Genomic DNA, 16,132 nt, shown 5'->3' on the forward strand with positions numbered 1-16,132 from the left:
AATCTCCAGTCAGAAGTGCCAAGTGGATTATCCAGCTTGGCCTCCTCCAGAAGTCCTCAGTATCCCAGATGTCAGTATGCAGCCAAGCCCATTCACTCCACGTGATATCAAGAAACAGCTGAAAGCACTGGATACCTCAAAGGCTATGGGCCCAGACAAAACCCCGGCAATAGTCTTGAAGACTTGTGCTCCAGAACTTGCCACGCCACTAGCCAAGCTGTTTCAGTACAGCTACAACACCGACATCTCCCTGACAATATGGAAAATTGCCCAAGTATGTCCTGTACACAAGAAACAGGACAAGTCCAACCCAGCCAATTACCGCCCTATAAGCCTTCTTTCAATCACCAGCAAAGTAACGGAAGGGGTCATCAACAGTGATAACATGCAGCACCTACTCGGCAATAACCTGCTTATGACGAAGGGTCTCGGCCTGAAATGTCGACTGTACCTCTTCCTAGAGATGCTGCCTGGCCTGCTGCGTTCGCCAGCAACTTTGATGTGTGTTACCTGCTTATGAATCCCCAGTTTGGGTTCCGTCAAGATCACTCAGCTCCTGACCTCATCACCTCCTTGGTCCAAGTTAGGGCCAGAGAGCTAAATACCAGAAGTGAGGTGAGAGTGATAGTCCTCCACATCAAGGCAACATTTAACTGAGTATGGCATCAAGGTGCCCTAGCTAAAATGGAGTCAAAGGGAATTAGGGGGAAAACCCTCTGCTGGCTGGAATCATACTTAACACAAGGGAAGATGGTTGTGGTGGTTGGAGGTCAATCATCTCATCTTCAGGAGATTCTGCAGGAGTTCCTCAGGGAAATGTTCTAGGACCAACCATCTTCAGCTCCTTCATCAATGACCTTCCTTCCGTCATAAGGTCAGAAGTGGGGAAGTTTGTAGATGACTGCACAATGTTCTGCACCATTTGTGACTCCTCAGATAGTGAAGCAGTTCATATCCAAATGCAGCAGGACCTGGAACATATCCAGGCTTGAGCTGACAAGTGGCAAGTAATACCTCCACCATCGATGAATAGTTGTAGCAGTGTGTACCATCTACAAGATGCACTGCAACAACACACCAAAGTTCCTAAGGCAGCAACTTCCAGACCCACGACCACTACCATCTAAAGGATGAGAACAGCAGATACCTGGGAACACCACTATTTGGTAATCCCCCTCCAAGTCATTCACCATCCTGACTTGGAAACATATCGCCATTCCTTCATTGTCGCTGGGTCAAAATCATGGAATTCCCTCCCTAACAGCATTGTGGGTGTACCTTCACCTCAGGGACTGCAGCGCTTGAAGAAAGCAGCTCATCACCAGCTTCTCAAGGGAAGCTAGAGATAGGCAATGAATGCTGCTTTAGCTGGCAACACCCACATCCTGTAAATTAAAAAAAAATAAAAATAACCTACCCAATGTAATCCCCCATATTCCCTCACTAGTTTCTTATTACTTCAGTTATCTTCAAATATAGCCCCAAGATCTACCACAATTTCAGATACCACGTTCCTATGATTGGGAAAAAAAAATTAGGCTGGACATGTTTTCACATTAATGACTGATTAGTAATCTCTTTACTAATCCATCTTTTAATAGGAAAATAAATTCAGCCTAACTAATCTATTCGAGTCACGCATAATTTTAAACCTCACAATTAAATTTCACCTCCATTAATTATTGAATGCATAGCTGAGTGCTTTCTTAGAACTGTAGAATATTTGTTTATTATGGAATATATATAAGATGTTAACTTTTTCTTAATAAAAATATTGAAGTGTGAAAAAAAAGAAATTTCACCTCAGCCTTCTCTCTTCCAAAGAAAACAACTGCAGCCTCTCCTTCACAGCTACAATCTTCCAGTCCTGGCTACAAAATAATAAATTTCTTCTACATTGTCACCAAAACAATCACATTTGTTAAAGCATATTTCTGTAAGATATTAAATTAGGTAATGTAACCCACCAAATTAATGCTAGTTCTTAGAGTAAGACTATCAATTACACTCTCCCACTTATTTCTTTGTTACCAGGGAGGATTGGACAGCTAGTCAGAGCCTCTGTTATTGGGTGATTTGGATGCCTCGGGTGTATTTCATCAGGGCCAAATGCTCTATATTTTAATATATTTATCTCACTTAATGTTTCACACTCATTCACTTCAACTAGAATGAAATTCATCTGCAAGACTCCATCTTCTGTGAAACAACTAGACTGAGACATATTTAGACAAGGGAAACATGTGAATTTCCCCAAGTACTTCAGATCATAAAAATAAATAAAAATAATTTACATTTCCAAGCATTTGTATGCTGTTCACTTGTTAAAAGCAAACCAGAAAATATTTTGCATAAAAATATTGTCAACTAGATTGTGAATGAAGAAAATACTTTAAGGACAGTATTCTCTCATAACTCAGTATATATTCTTGACCATCTCTAAAAAGCTTCCTCAATAATAAGATCACATGTTTGAGAAATACCAACACTGTTCAAAGGGCCATAGTTTGGGTGAGATGTTAAATTGAGGCCACGTCTGCATTTTAAATGGATGTAAGAAATCCCTTGATTGTTTTGTTTTTTGAAATCAAGCAAGGAAGTTACTCCCAGAATCCTGGCCAATACTTGCCCCTCATGGGCCAATTAAAAATTAGTCAATGCAGAGCAGGGATTCCCAACCGGGGGTCCATGGACCCCTTGCTTAATGGTATTGGTCCATGGCATAAAAAAAGTTGGGAACCCCTGTTGCTGAGCAACTGAAGATCTGACTTTCACCTCGACCTTGACCAGCATCATTATCACTCATTCATCTATTTGCAACATCTGGAAGGTCATCATTTATCAAAAGCTTTCCTGGAACAGCAAGGTCAACATCAGGGCTTCAAAAATAGGAACAGAGGATGGACAATTAGAATAAGTGGTTCACTCCACTCAAAGGCTTGGCATTATTTACAAGCACTAGAGGGAACATATTTTCCTTCCTTTGATTGCTGCAGGTAGAATTATACTTTCAATTCAATACTTTCTAATTTGGCTAAAAAATTGATTGATGTTTGAAGAATAGGCAACCATGACTGAATTTCCGATCGCTACCTGGCACTAACGGGATTCAATTTTTACTTGCCACTTGACAATCCAATCCTATAGTTGAAATGGGCTGCTTCATTATCAGAAAAGTTTCATATGTCACCTAATAATGTCAGTAAATAGCACAAACACTGGAAAAAAAACAGTAGGTCACCAGTAGCTGTTGAAGGGCATGTGACAAATGACCTCTAATAACTGCCATTGTCTTCCTTTGCAGAATGATAAAGTTGTGGCCACCAGAGGGCATTTTTCTATTTTAGAATTAGCATTCTCAGTTTTTGTGGGGCTACTGAAATCACCTTCAACAAAAGGTTGTCCTGACATCGAGGTAAGCTACTCTTTCCTATTCCAAGATGATTAGGCTTCGCATACATACCTGGATCAAATGTATGGGGCAAAGTCAGGTTGTGGGTGAGCTGGTATTATTCCTGAATTCCTGCGATCATTACACTCTTACAGAAAATTGACAGAACAGTACTTCACCAAAGTAAATGCATTTTCCTACATTTGTTATACCCAGATAATCGACCACATTATCTACAATGCCAAAATCTACTTTATATATTGCAACAAAAACTATTTAGAAAAAAATGCACAAACAAACCACGTCTATTTTCACAGAACCACAGATAATGTTAGAAACAAACGTTAAAGATATTTTATAGCACCTTTGTGTCTTGGCACCTGGATTGGGGGCAGCTTTTTCACCAGTAAAAATAGTCGCTCTGCACATTTCAGACTCTTCAGCTGTTTTAAATCTGTCTCAACTGTAAAGAACACTTTGCCTGATATCTGTTCCACCTATAAGCATAAGGGAGGAGGAATACAAAGTCAGTATACTTTTGCCTACAGACCATTTTTGTTGTATTTCCCTGTTTTTCTTTTGCTTCAAAACAACTTTATTTTAAAATACCTTAAATTTACAGGTTTCGTGGTCTATAGCGTAATGCTCTTGAATATCTACTGGTTGCGGTAGGCCCGTGGGAAACCAGAGGATGCTACATATACATTCCCCAGGACACCAAAGTACGAATACAAACTTGGAAGAGGGGCAGGCAGATACCCGAGTCACCCTGCTCACCCAGGCTATTTAACAGTGTATCTCCATGATGCCATACTAAATTAATTGCAAAGATTCTACAAGCTTCTACAAAACAGATACATTTGCACACATATTAACAACTTAATACAATAGTGATAAGTACATAAGACAAAAAGTTAGTTGCAAAAGTCTGTTTGAGGGAAATTTCAAATTATAGTGTATTCAAAGGCTGCAAGAACTCTTCAAAACTCATGTAATTCATAAGTGCACTGATGTAATCCTACAACTTGCATGCAACTAATTGTTTAAATATTCAAAAGTCATTTAAAACATAACAATAGGTTAGTACAGAACTCTCATGAGGAGCTTCAAATCAACCTTTTGAATGGTATTAGACAGCCCAGTGACCCGTTGGGGCACCCTTTGAGAGAAAGGTAGTGCAGCCTTGACCATAGTGTCCCCCTTCCCTTTCCACGCAGCATAATTAGGCTATTTTTTTTTTACCTTAATGCTGGATAGAAGATATGAAGCAGTAACACCAAAGGATGCTGATTATTCCTGATGATGTGGTTGGCGCTCTCCTAAATGGACGTGATATAGTCACCGCTGTCTTTTGACTGCAGCAAAGGGTTTTATGGGTATCTCAAAGTACGTCATTACAATAAGATTTAATTATCTCTTATTGATGGGTGGCAGTTAGATCTGTCCCAATCCTGCACATGCTGATGGTGATTAGCAGAATGTGACCCCTCGAAATAGAGCTGCCCTGACCTTCTGCTCTGGTAGGTGTCGCTGCTGAGGCTGGCCGTGTGCATGCGTCGGGCTGTCGCGACCCAATTTCCATGATGGCCAATCAGCTCTCTGGTGAAAGGGAGTCTGTTGATTTTTGTGAATGAGCAATTTTATATGAATATATAACCCTGAACTTTGCCTGTATTCTGTAAGTTAGCACATTTTAATTCGATTTAGCCAAAAAAAGTGCAGCTGTAAAGCACCGTTTGCGCTAATTGGAGGTCACAAACAGACAGACAGAGCATGAGCGTTTTAGTAGTAGACAGATGTATCAACCATTTCTCAATAAACCAATCTTCTTGGATGAGGAACATTTACTTCACAGTCCAAATGAGGTACCTATCAAGTTATAAGCATTCATCACTTTTAACAGAAATAGGTTTCAACACGTGATGACAGGAAAATCAGTGGTTACATGTAGTTTTATTTTCCTGCAGCTTTACTTCATTAATGTCAAATTTGATTCCAACTCAAAATTATGCTCTCAGTTATCTACATTCTCAGAATTTCAAACTATATAAACAATGTAATTTCATTAAACTGTAAGGTCATGATTGGACTGGTTTCAATCCATGGGAGTTTCATCAGGATATTGTCTGATTCGGGAATTTCTGCTAAAAGGAGAAACTGGACAGGCTGGGTTTCAGTAGACTGTAAAGGAACCTAATAAAAGGTATACAAAATTGTGAGGGACATGGATGGGGTAGATAGTAGGACCTTTTCCCCCACTAAAGTACAGAGATCTCAAGGCCCACACCACCAGGTTCAGGAACAACCATCAGGCTCTTGAACTGGTGTGGATACCTACTCTGAACGATATTACAACCTACAGACTCACTTTCAACTGTCCTTAGTATTTTTTTTATTTGCATAGTTTACCATTGTTTGCACTTTGGTTGTTTATCAGACTTTTATATATAGATAAAGTGGATAGAAATTGGCAGGTATGACGTGATCTTCAGAGTCATGATTGAAAGCAGATCACAGCTGGGAGCTTAACATTCAAGATACATATTGTAGGAAAAGCACCAGTAGGTGGGCAGAGGTTTTTTTTGGTTAAAAAAATCAAATCCTTCAAAAGAAGTAAATAGGATCAGAAGATATAGAAACCTTGTAGGTAGAGTTAAAAACCTGAAAGGGTAATAAGATCCCAAAAAAAGTTACTTACAGGCTTCTGAACGGTAGCCAGGATGTGGATACAAATTACCATGGGAGACAGAAAAGGCATGCAAACGGGACAATATTACTCTGGTCATAAGGATTTCAATATATAGGAAGATTGGCAAAAATCAGGTTCCTTCAAGATAAGGAATCTGTAGAATGTGTACAAGATGGCTTCTTAGCGATACAGACAAAATGCTGGAGGAATTCAGCAAGTCAGGGAACATCAATGGAGAGAAATAAACAGTTTAAGTTATAGGCTGAAAAAGAACCATAAAAATGGAATTCTAGTCAGTAGTAGGTTGGTAGTCATACTTTATTGATCCCGGGAGAAATTGGATTTTCATTACAGTTGCTGCACAAATAATAAATAGTAATAAAACCATAAATAGTTAAATAGTAATATGTAAATTATGCCAGGAAATAAGTCCAGGACCAGCCTATTGGGTCAGGGTGTCTGACCCTCCAAGGGAGGAGTTGTAGAGTTTGATGGCCACAGGCAGGAATGATTTCCTATGACGCTCTGTGCTGCATCTTGGTGGAATGAGTCTCTGGCTGAATGTACTCCTGTGTCCACCCAGTACATTATGTAGTGGATGGGAGACATTGTCCAAGATGGCATGCAACTTGGACAGCATCCTCTTTTCAGACACCACTGTCAGAGAGTCCAGTTCCATCCCCACAACATCACTGGCCTTACGAATGAGTTTGTTGATTCTGTTGGTGTCTGCTACCTTCAGCCTGCTGCCCCAGCACACAACAGCAAACATGATAGCACTGGCCACCACAGACTTGTCCGGCAGATGTTAAAGGACCTCAGTCTCCTCAGGAAATAGAGACGGCTCTGACCCTTCTTGCAGACAGCCTCAGTGTTTTTTGACCAGTCCAGTTTATTGTCAAGTCATATCCCCAGGTATTTGTAATCCTCCACCATGTCCACACTGACCCCCTGGATGGAAACAGGGGTCACCGGTACCTTAGCTCTCCTCAGGTCTACCACCAGCTCTTTAGTCTTTTTCACATTAACCTGCAGATAATTCTGCTCACACCATGTGACAAAGTTTCCTACCGTAGCCCTGTACTCAGCCTCATCTCCCTTGCTGATGCATCCAACTATGGCAGAGTCATCAGAAAACTTCTGAAGATGACAAGACTCTGTGCAGTAGTTGAAGTCCGAGGTGTAAATGGTGAAGAGAAAGGGAGAGAAGACAATCCCCTGTGGAGCCCCAGTGCTGCTGATCACTCTGTCGTACACACACTGTTGCAAGCACACGTACTGTGGTCTGCCAGTCAGGTAATGAAGAATCCATGACACCAGGAAAGCATCCACCTGCGTCGTTGTCAGCTTCTCCCCCAGCAGAGCAGGGCGGATGGTATTGAACGCACTGGAGAAGTCAAAAAACATGACCGTCACAGTGCTCGCTGGCTTGTCCAGGTGGGCGTAGACACTGTTCAGCAGGTAGACGATGGCATCCTCAACTCCTAGTCAGGGCTGGTAGGTGAACTGGAGGGGATCTAAGTGTGGCCTGACAATAGGCCGGTGCAGCTCCAGAACAAGTCTCTCCAGGGTCTTCATGATGTGGGAGGTCAATGCCGCCGGTCTGTAGTCATTGAGGCCGCTGGGGTGTGGCGTCTTCGGCACAGGGACGAGGCAGGACGTCTTCCACAGCACAGGAACCCTCCGGAGCCTCAGGTTCAGGTTGAATACATGGCAAAGTACGCCACATAGCTGAGGGGCACAGGCTTTGAGCACCCTGGTACTGACGCCATCTGGTCCTGCAGCTTTGCTTGGGTTGAGACGTTTCAGCTGTCTTCTCACCTGTTCAGCTGTGAAGCCAACTGTGGTGGTTTCGTGTGGGGAAGGGGTATAGTCATGAGAGCAGGGTGGGGGACTGTGAGGAGGGGTAGGACGGGAGAGTGGAATATGTGTTGGTTGGGGGCAGACAACAGATGACTCATGTGGGGAATTGCCAGGGGCCACAATGTCAAATCTGTTAAAGAACAGGTTAAGTTCGTTGGCCCTGTCCACACTGCCTTCAGCTCCTCTGTTGCTAGTTTGCCGGAACCCAGGCAAACTTCTGTGAGAGTCTTTTTAGGTCAATAAAATAAAATAGTATTTTACAATTTACCACCTAACTTTATTGAATGTCTCTGAGCAAACATGTCTGTCCATGGCATCCTCTACTGCGAAGATAAGGCCGAACTCATATGGAAAGAGAAACACCTCAAAAACAGCATAAAAGCAAAAGACAGGGCATACAACAGAGCAAAAACTAGTGGGAAGCCAGAGGATTAGGACGCTTATAAAAACCAACAGAAGGCAACTAAACAAGCAATAAGGAGTGAAAAGATGAAAAATTAAAATAAACTAGCCAACAATATAAGAGGATACCAAAGTATTTTCAGTTATATAAAGAGTGAAAGAGAGACAAGAATGGACATCGGACCACTAGAAATTGATGCTGGAGAGGTAATAATGGGGAACAAAGAAATGGTGGACGAACTGAATAGGTATTTTATATAAATCTTCACTCTGGAAGACACTAACAGTATGTCAGAAATTCAGGAGCATCTGCAAGCAGAAGTTATGTGCAGTTGCTATTAATAAGGAGAACGTATTTAGGAAGCTGTAAGATCTAACGATGGACTACATCCTAGGGTTTTGAAAAAGATAGGTGAAGATTGTGGAGACATTATTAATGATCTTTTAAAAATCACCGTATTCTGGAATGGTTCCAGAGGACTGAAAAATTGCAAGTATCACTCCACTCTTTAAGAAGGGAGGGAAGCAAAAGACAGGTCAGTTAGCCTGACTTCAGTGCATGGAGAGATGTTAGAATCTATTGTTAAGGATTAGGTTTCAGCATACTTGGAGGGACAGGATAAAAAAAGGCCAAAGACAGCATGGGTTCCTTAAGGGGAAAACTTGCCTGACAAATCTGGCTGCAAATCTTTGAAGAAATAACAGGCAGAATAGACAAAAGAGAATCAGTAAATGTTCCTTACTTGGATTTTCAGAAGACATTTGGCACATGAGGCTCCTAAACAAGATAAAGAGTCCATGGTATGACATGAAAGATATTAGCATGGACAGAAGGCAAAGAGTGGGAATAAAGGGGAGATTTCTGGTTGACTGATTATGAACAGTGTTGTTCCATAGAGGTCGGTATTTGGCCCATTACATTTCACGTTTATATGTCAGTGATTTAGAGGATGAAACTGATGGCTTTGTGGCCAAGTTTGCAGATGATACAAAGGTAGGTGGAGGGGCAGTGTTCAGGAAGTAAGAAATAGGACTTGAACCGATTGGGATAATGGGCAAAGAAATGGCAGGTGAAATAGCGTAAGGAAGTATATGGTCATACACTTTGGCAGAAGGAATAAAGGTGTACACTATTTTCTAAATTGGGAGTAAATTGAGAAATTGGAAGTGCAAAGGGACTAGTGAATTGTGACTGACAGCACTCAGTGAAAGCACTCCTCGCACACACAAACAATGCCTTGTCATTCTGCTGTTGTTGCCCTGAATGTACACACTTCAATATCTTCCCCGGCATATTCTCAAAATAGGCCCTAAAACAAGATGGTGTGCTCAGGTTGGCTTTGTGGTGCCTTTCCTGCCAAACACAACAGCATATTCCATTTCTTTAGTAATGGGGATGTGTACATGTGTATATGTTATTTGTATTTCAATGGACTCAGGGCCTCAAGCTGTGAGGCTACTTGATTTTCAGTCACTGGAGGAGAGGCCTCCAACAGATTGTGCTCTACTGGGGGCGGTGCAGCGCAGTTGCGGTGAATGAAGATTTAAATTGGACTGAGGGGTCTGGACTATATACATTTGTCTAGTTGGGTTTTTACTAATATTCTATATATGCTTGTATATGTGAGGACTGGGTGGGGAGGTGGGGCCTCAGGACTCTTATTACGTGATTGTGATCTTGTGCATGCTTACTGTATGTGACTGTTGGTAATGTGCTTTTGCACCTTAACCCCATCGTAACACTGTCTCACTAAGCTGTATTCACGAGTATTCATATACTGTTTGGTTAAATGACAATCTAATGAAATTTTGGTTAAATGAAATGAAATTTAACTCTCTAAAGGATGCCCTGGTAGAATCCGCAAAGTCAGTGATTCCTAAAGAAGAAAAAAAGCACAAAGAGTAAATGGATGACAGATAAAATCAAAAATCTAATAGAAGAAAGCAATTCCTATAGAATATAAGCCCTTAGATAAAAAATTTAAAAGCTTATGTCAAAAAGCCAAAGAAGAATGGTTAAACCAGGAATGTGAGCAAATAGAAAGAATCCCTATTACTGATCCAAAAAGATTACATCAACAAATCAAGAATATCACTGGTAAAAAGCTCCTCTGTTCTTCAGGTGGATGTTTGAAAGTAAAGGACGGTACCATTATCATGGAAAAAGATCAGATTATGAACAGGTGGACTGAGTATATTCAGGAATTGTTTGAAGACGATCGAGGTGAAAAACCAGTAACTAAGAGAAACACTGAAGGTCCAAGTATTTTAAAATCTGAAGTTTGTAATGCAATAAATAAGATGAAGAAAGGAAAGGCAGCAGGTCCTGATGAATTAGTAATAGAACAAATTGTCGTCTTTGAAGATTATGGAACTGAAAAACTTACTGATTTAATCAATGACATTTATGAGACTGGAATAATACCAGAAGAGATGAAAAAATCTGTATTCATCACTCTTCCTTAGAAACCTGGAGCAAGAGAATGTGAATTACATAGGACCATAAGTTTAATGAGTCATATCACCAAGATACTTCTCAGAATTTTGATGACAAGAGCTAAAAGTAAGATACAAGCTGAAATAGATAAAGAACAATGTGGTTTTGTGAAAGACAAAGGTACAAGAAATGCAATATTGATGGCAAGGATCAGAATGAGCCATTCAAGGGCAAAAAGATTTGTTTGTTTTATCGACTACACAAAAGCATTTGATAAAGTGAAGCACAATAAGTTATTTGAAATATTACAGAAAACTCTAGATCTAGATTCGAAAGATCTCCGCCTAATCAGAAATCTGTACTGGGAACAAACTGCCACTGTAAGAATGGATGGAGAAGTGAGTCAGTTTACGAAAATCAAGAGAGGTGTTAGACAAGAGTATGTTTTCTCCCCTGATTTATTTAATGTGTACAGTGAAACAATATTACAAAAAATGAGAGACATCTTGGGAATCAAAGTTGGCAGTGAAAACATCAATAATTTCAGATATACAGATGACACTGTGTTAATTGCAAATACGGAGGAAGAACTACAAAATTTAATTGATATAATTGTTGAAGAAAGTGCAAAAATGGGTCTACAATAGCAAAAAGACAGAATGTATGGTGATATCCAAAAAGAAGGAGAATCCTATCTGCAGGCTGAGAATAAACGGGGAAGACATAAAACAAGTACAGAATTTTGCTACTTAGGAAGCTGGGTGACATCAGATGGTAGGTGCAACATGGACATCAAAAGAAGAACAGGGATGGCAAAAGAACACCTTCACAAGAATGAAGGGTATACTGACCAATACTAAACTAGGCATGACAACCCGCCTCAGAGTACTGAAATGTTACGTTTATCCAGTTATGTTAAATGGCTCAGAATGTTGGACAATATCTAGTAACATGAGGAAATGAATTGAAGCAGCAGAGATGTGGTTTTTGAGGAGGATGCAAAGAATATCATGGATGAAACGAATATCTAACAAGGATGTCATGAACAGAGCAAACACAAAAAGAGAAATAATGTATGAGATCATGAAAAGGCAACGTAACTTCATTGGACATGTGATTAGGAAAGAGGAGTTAGAATGCATGGTAATTATGGGAAATATTGAAGGGAAGAAAGCAAAAGGAAAGCAAAGACAAATGATGATGGAGACAGCAACCAGAGAACTGGAAATGAATACCAATGAATTGATCCACTTGACCCGAAACATGAGTGTGTGGGCTATGGCAGTCATGATGATGATGATGATGATGATGAAATGACAATTAAACCTGAATCAAATTGAATCCTGGAATTAAGGTCGATTCTTCTGTTTATTTTGTAAAATGATTGTAATTACGTTGTGGAATGCATCATATTCTAATTCATGTGTAGTCTTAAGTAAACTTTGTTGGTAAGTAAAGATGGTAAGTAAAGATTCCAGTTACCTTAAAAAAATCTTCGCACTCAGTGGGAGAGGGATATGGGAGCTGCCAGATCACACCGAATAAAGAAAGTATGAAGCTAATATTGTGTTTTCTGGTACATACTTTTCTGTAAATATTGGCAGTTTTCTTTTCACTATCTTCATTAATTTATGTAAGTTTGATTTATGACGCGACTCCAGCCATTTTCCCTTTGGTCATAACCCAGATATCTAACAGACGTCTTAGTGCAGGATTCCCTAAAGGTTTATTTGCAAGTTGAGTCAGTAGTAAGGAAGGCAAATGCAAAGTGAGCATTCATTTTGAGAGGATTAGAATATTAAATCACGGTTGAAATATTAAGGCATTGGTCAGACCACATGTCAAAGTACATTTTTTCTCAAAATATTCTGAGCAGTTTAGGCCCCTTATCCAAGGATGTGCTAGCATCGGAGAGGTCCAGAGGAGGTTTATGAGAATGATCACAAGGATGAAAGGGTTAATGTATGAGGAGCATTTGAATGTTCTGAGCCTGTACTCACTGGAGTTTCGAAAAATGAGGGAGGAGCTCATTTGAAACCTACCAAATATTTAAGGGCCTAGATAGAGGCAACGTGTAGAGGAGGCTTTCAATAGTGGTAGAGTCTAGGAACAGAGGGCACAGCTCAGAATTAAAAAAAATCTCTTTTGAATGGAGAAAGGAAGAATTTCTTTAGCCATAGATTGGCGAATCAGTGGAATTCATTGTTGCAGATGCTGTGGAGGGCAAGTCATTGGGGTATGTTTAACGTGGAGGTTGATTGGTTTTGATAGGTAAGGGTGTCATAGATTACAGGGAGAAGTCAGGGAAATGAAATTGATACGATTAATTAATCAGTCACTATGGAATGGCTGAGCAGAAACAATGGGCCTAATGGCCTACTCCTGCCTTATGGCCTCACAGTTTTTTGTAAAATTCTATTGCATTTCTTTTTTTCTTGTAAATGTCTGTAAGAAAATTAATCTCAAGGTAATACATAGAAACATTTATTTGATAATAAATTTACTTTGAACTTTAAAAATCAGGAGGAATAGATTTAGAGTAAGATGCAAGAGGTTTAGAGAGGGAATACTTTTCTTACCCAGAGGGTGGTTGAAACATGTTTCTTGTGGGTAGTGGAGGCAGATATTCTCACAACAACTAAACACTTGAAATGTCAAGGCACAGAGGCTATGCAGCACACACTGATAAATGGGATGACTACTGACAGGTACTTGATAGTCCGTATGAACATCACTGGATGCTTCTTGCTTTTCTATACTACTCCAAGGCTCTGCAAGCTTAAGAGCTGTGTAAATAGCCATTTTTATTGCTGGTTTGTATGGCTGATCCAAATCTTGTGAACAGGTTAAACCGAAATCTTGTGAAACTTCACAGTGAAGACAGAGAAAGAAAAGAGACGAGGGTCAAGGAAAAATCAGAATGGTGGGAAATAGGAGGATAGGGAGGAGATCATATAAAAGGAGAGGATGAAAAACTAAAGAATCTGTGCAATCCATGCAGAGGGATGGATAAGCCCAGCCAGGGTTCAACTTAAAAGATAAAAAAGACACCTCCTGTGGGCAGAGTGGAAATAAAAGTTGGAGCAGGATTGATTAGGACCCATCATTGTTTGAAATGATCTGGATTTTATGGTTTACATTGTTTTTGACTTCAATTTGATTCAATACAGCACTGGCAGAGAATCATTAGTAATAACTTCTCTTCCTGTGTCCAGCAGGATAGCTAAATGGGCACACGTCCTTTTATTGCATGTCTGTTTCATCCTGTCCATGAGTGGCATCCTACAGGCACAAATGGGATTACAGTGCAGCTGAAACATGGCTGAAAATAGAAGACAGTGTTGGGTAATTCAAATCGCCAAGTATTGAGAAAAAAAATAAGGTTTAAAAAAAAAGGCAGGGCAGTACTGATTAAGGAAGACATAATCTAAAGAGAGATGTCGCTGATGTTTTAAGGACAAAACAAATCAGGGTAAATTTCAGAAACAAGAAGGTTGTCATCACAGAGTTGGTGGTTTGTGGAAAGTCACTACATAGTGAGAGGAAGTTATAGAGAAAAATTGGTATGAAAGTTCCAGAAAACAGCAAAAAAAAAATCCAAGTAGTGATATTGGGAAACATGAACTACAAAGATATTAAGGAGAGGGACGGTAGGGATTTTTGTAATATGATCAGGAAAACTTACTTGAACAAAAGATGTTTGACGCTGTGGAATAAGATAGGACGGACCAAGAGGAAGGCGCTTTGCAGACAGTGCCATTGTATTATACGCAGTTAGTGAAGAAACTAGCTGCAGTGTAAATTACTAATTCAAGATAAGTAGAATTGTAAAGACTAAAGTTGTAATTTATTTGCTTATCAACAGTGTATACTCGAATTATGTGGCTGGTATTTTTTTTATACATTCATTGTGAGCAACAGACACAAAATGCTGGATATTTTGTGTGTGTTGCTCTGGGTTTCCAGCACCTGCACATTTTCTGATATCTAACATTATGTTGTATTTACATGCCGAGTAATCTATGGGAGCTATAGCGATGAAGAGACAGAAACCAGTGATTAGAAGGGGAGACCCAACATTGACTGGCAGAAGCACAATGGGCCGAATAGCTCCCATTGCGGTCAGTTTCTGCGAGTGCCGATACTGATCGAAACACGGACTCGGGATCACAGCACGGGCCCGGTCAACGCCGCTGTGGCCCTAACCCCCGTTCATCGGGGAGCTCAGAGGCCGGGGCCCGGTGCGGGAGGCCTGCCGCCTCACTCACCTCGTTGGTGCCCAGCTTGGCGCGCACTTCCTCGGCCAGAAAGCGCTCCAGTCCCCGGCTGACCGTGCAAAAGTAGCGGCCCGCAGCACTCGGGGACCCGACCATCAGCCGAGCCGGTTCCTCGGGACAAAGCATGGGCGGCGATCGGCGCTGGCCCGCGGGAGGGCGGTTGCCAGGGAAACAGACCGGATCTCCCGTGACCAACCGGTGCATGCGGTTACCGGGAGCGCGGGCAACCGTGTTTGAAATTCAACCGCCCACCGGAGCGTACGCGCGCCGGCAACCGGCAGACAGAAAGGACGGAAGGGGGCTGTGGTCATCTACACTGGGGAGGGATCAGCGGGCTGAAGGACCATTTCTGTGCTCCTATTTCAGTTTCTGTGCTGCTGACACGGGGCTGGGAATTGAGCTGCACTAGTGAGAAACTGAGAGCAATGCACCAGTGGGGAGCCGCACTGTTTGCACTGGAGCGGAAGGATGGGGTTGCACTGAGGAGAGGAAAGGAGGGTCAAATAAAAAGGGATGGAGATTACAGAAGGGTTTTCTATAACCTTTTGATATTCATTATTTACAGGGGAAATAGGAAGCTATGAAGTATCTATGTAACACTGTTATTAAAATATTTGGAAGTACAGGACCACCAACAGCAGACTAATTAATTTAACTTCATTGGAGGGCGAAATTAATCAGAACTTGATGCATCTTTGCACTAAAAAAAAGTAGGCCAGCAGCTTCCTTAAAAGCAAATCACATTTGATCAACTTGTGACTTTTTTGATGATGATAGCTGAAACGACTGCTGAAAGGAGTGCATTAAATATCTAATTGGATTTTCAGCAGACATTTGATTTAAAAAAAAGACCGATTAGTAAATTGTGGCTCAATACAGTTAGTGGTAGCAAGGATAATTGGCAAAGGCAGAAATTAGAATAAATGGTTGTTTTTTTGACTGAGAATAGTGAACTGTGATGTTCTCCAAGGGTAAATGCTAGAGCAACTGAGGATTTCAGTATTTACAAGTAACATAAATAGCTGAGATGCGGTTGACCATGTGGAGGGTAATAATGGACTACAAGAGGCTGG

The 16,132-nt window shown here is 40.8% G+C and overlaps 1 protein-coding gene across 4 annotated transcripts in view; it reads right to left on the reverse strand.

The window, feature by feature from the left end:
• thumpd2 (THUMP domain containing 2) overlaps nt 1-15,331 on the reverse strand; it is a 45,018-nt gene extending 29,687 nt beyond the window's left edge. For 3 of the 4 annotated variants that reach the window (XM_072277618.1, XM_072277617.1, XM_072277616.1), the window contains exons 1-2: nt 15,051-15,331; nt 3,756-3,888 (exon numbers count right to left, since the gene is read on the reverse strand). In XM_072277618.1, the coding sequence (XP_072133719.1) occupies nt 3,756-3,888; nt 15,051-15,263 (346 nt within the window). In that variant the 5' untranslated portion in view covers nt 15,264-15,331. The remainder of the gene's footprint in view (nt 1-3,755; nt 3,889-15,050) is intronic. The other variant, XM_072277619.1, reaches the window with a different exon arrangement.
• Between the last annotated feature and the right edge of the window lie 801 nt (nt 15,332-16,132).

This window comes from Mobula birostris, chromosome 2 (genome assembly GCF_030028105.1).
Source record: "Mobula birostris isolate sMobBir1 chromosome 2, sMobBir1.hap1, whole genome shotgun sequence".
Classification (NCBI taxonomy): Eukaryota; Metazoa; Chordata; class Chondrichthyes; order Myliobatiformes; family Myliobatidae; genus Mobula; species Mobula birostris.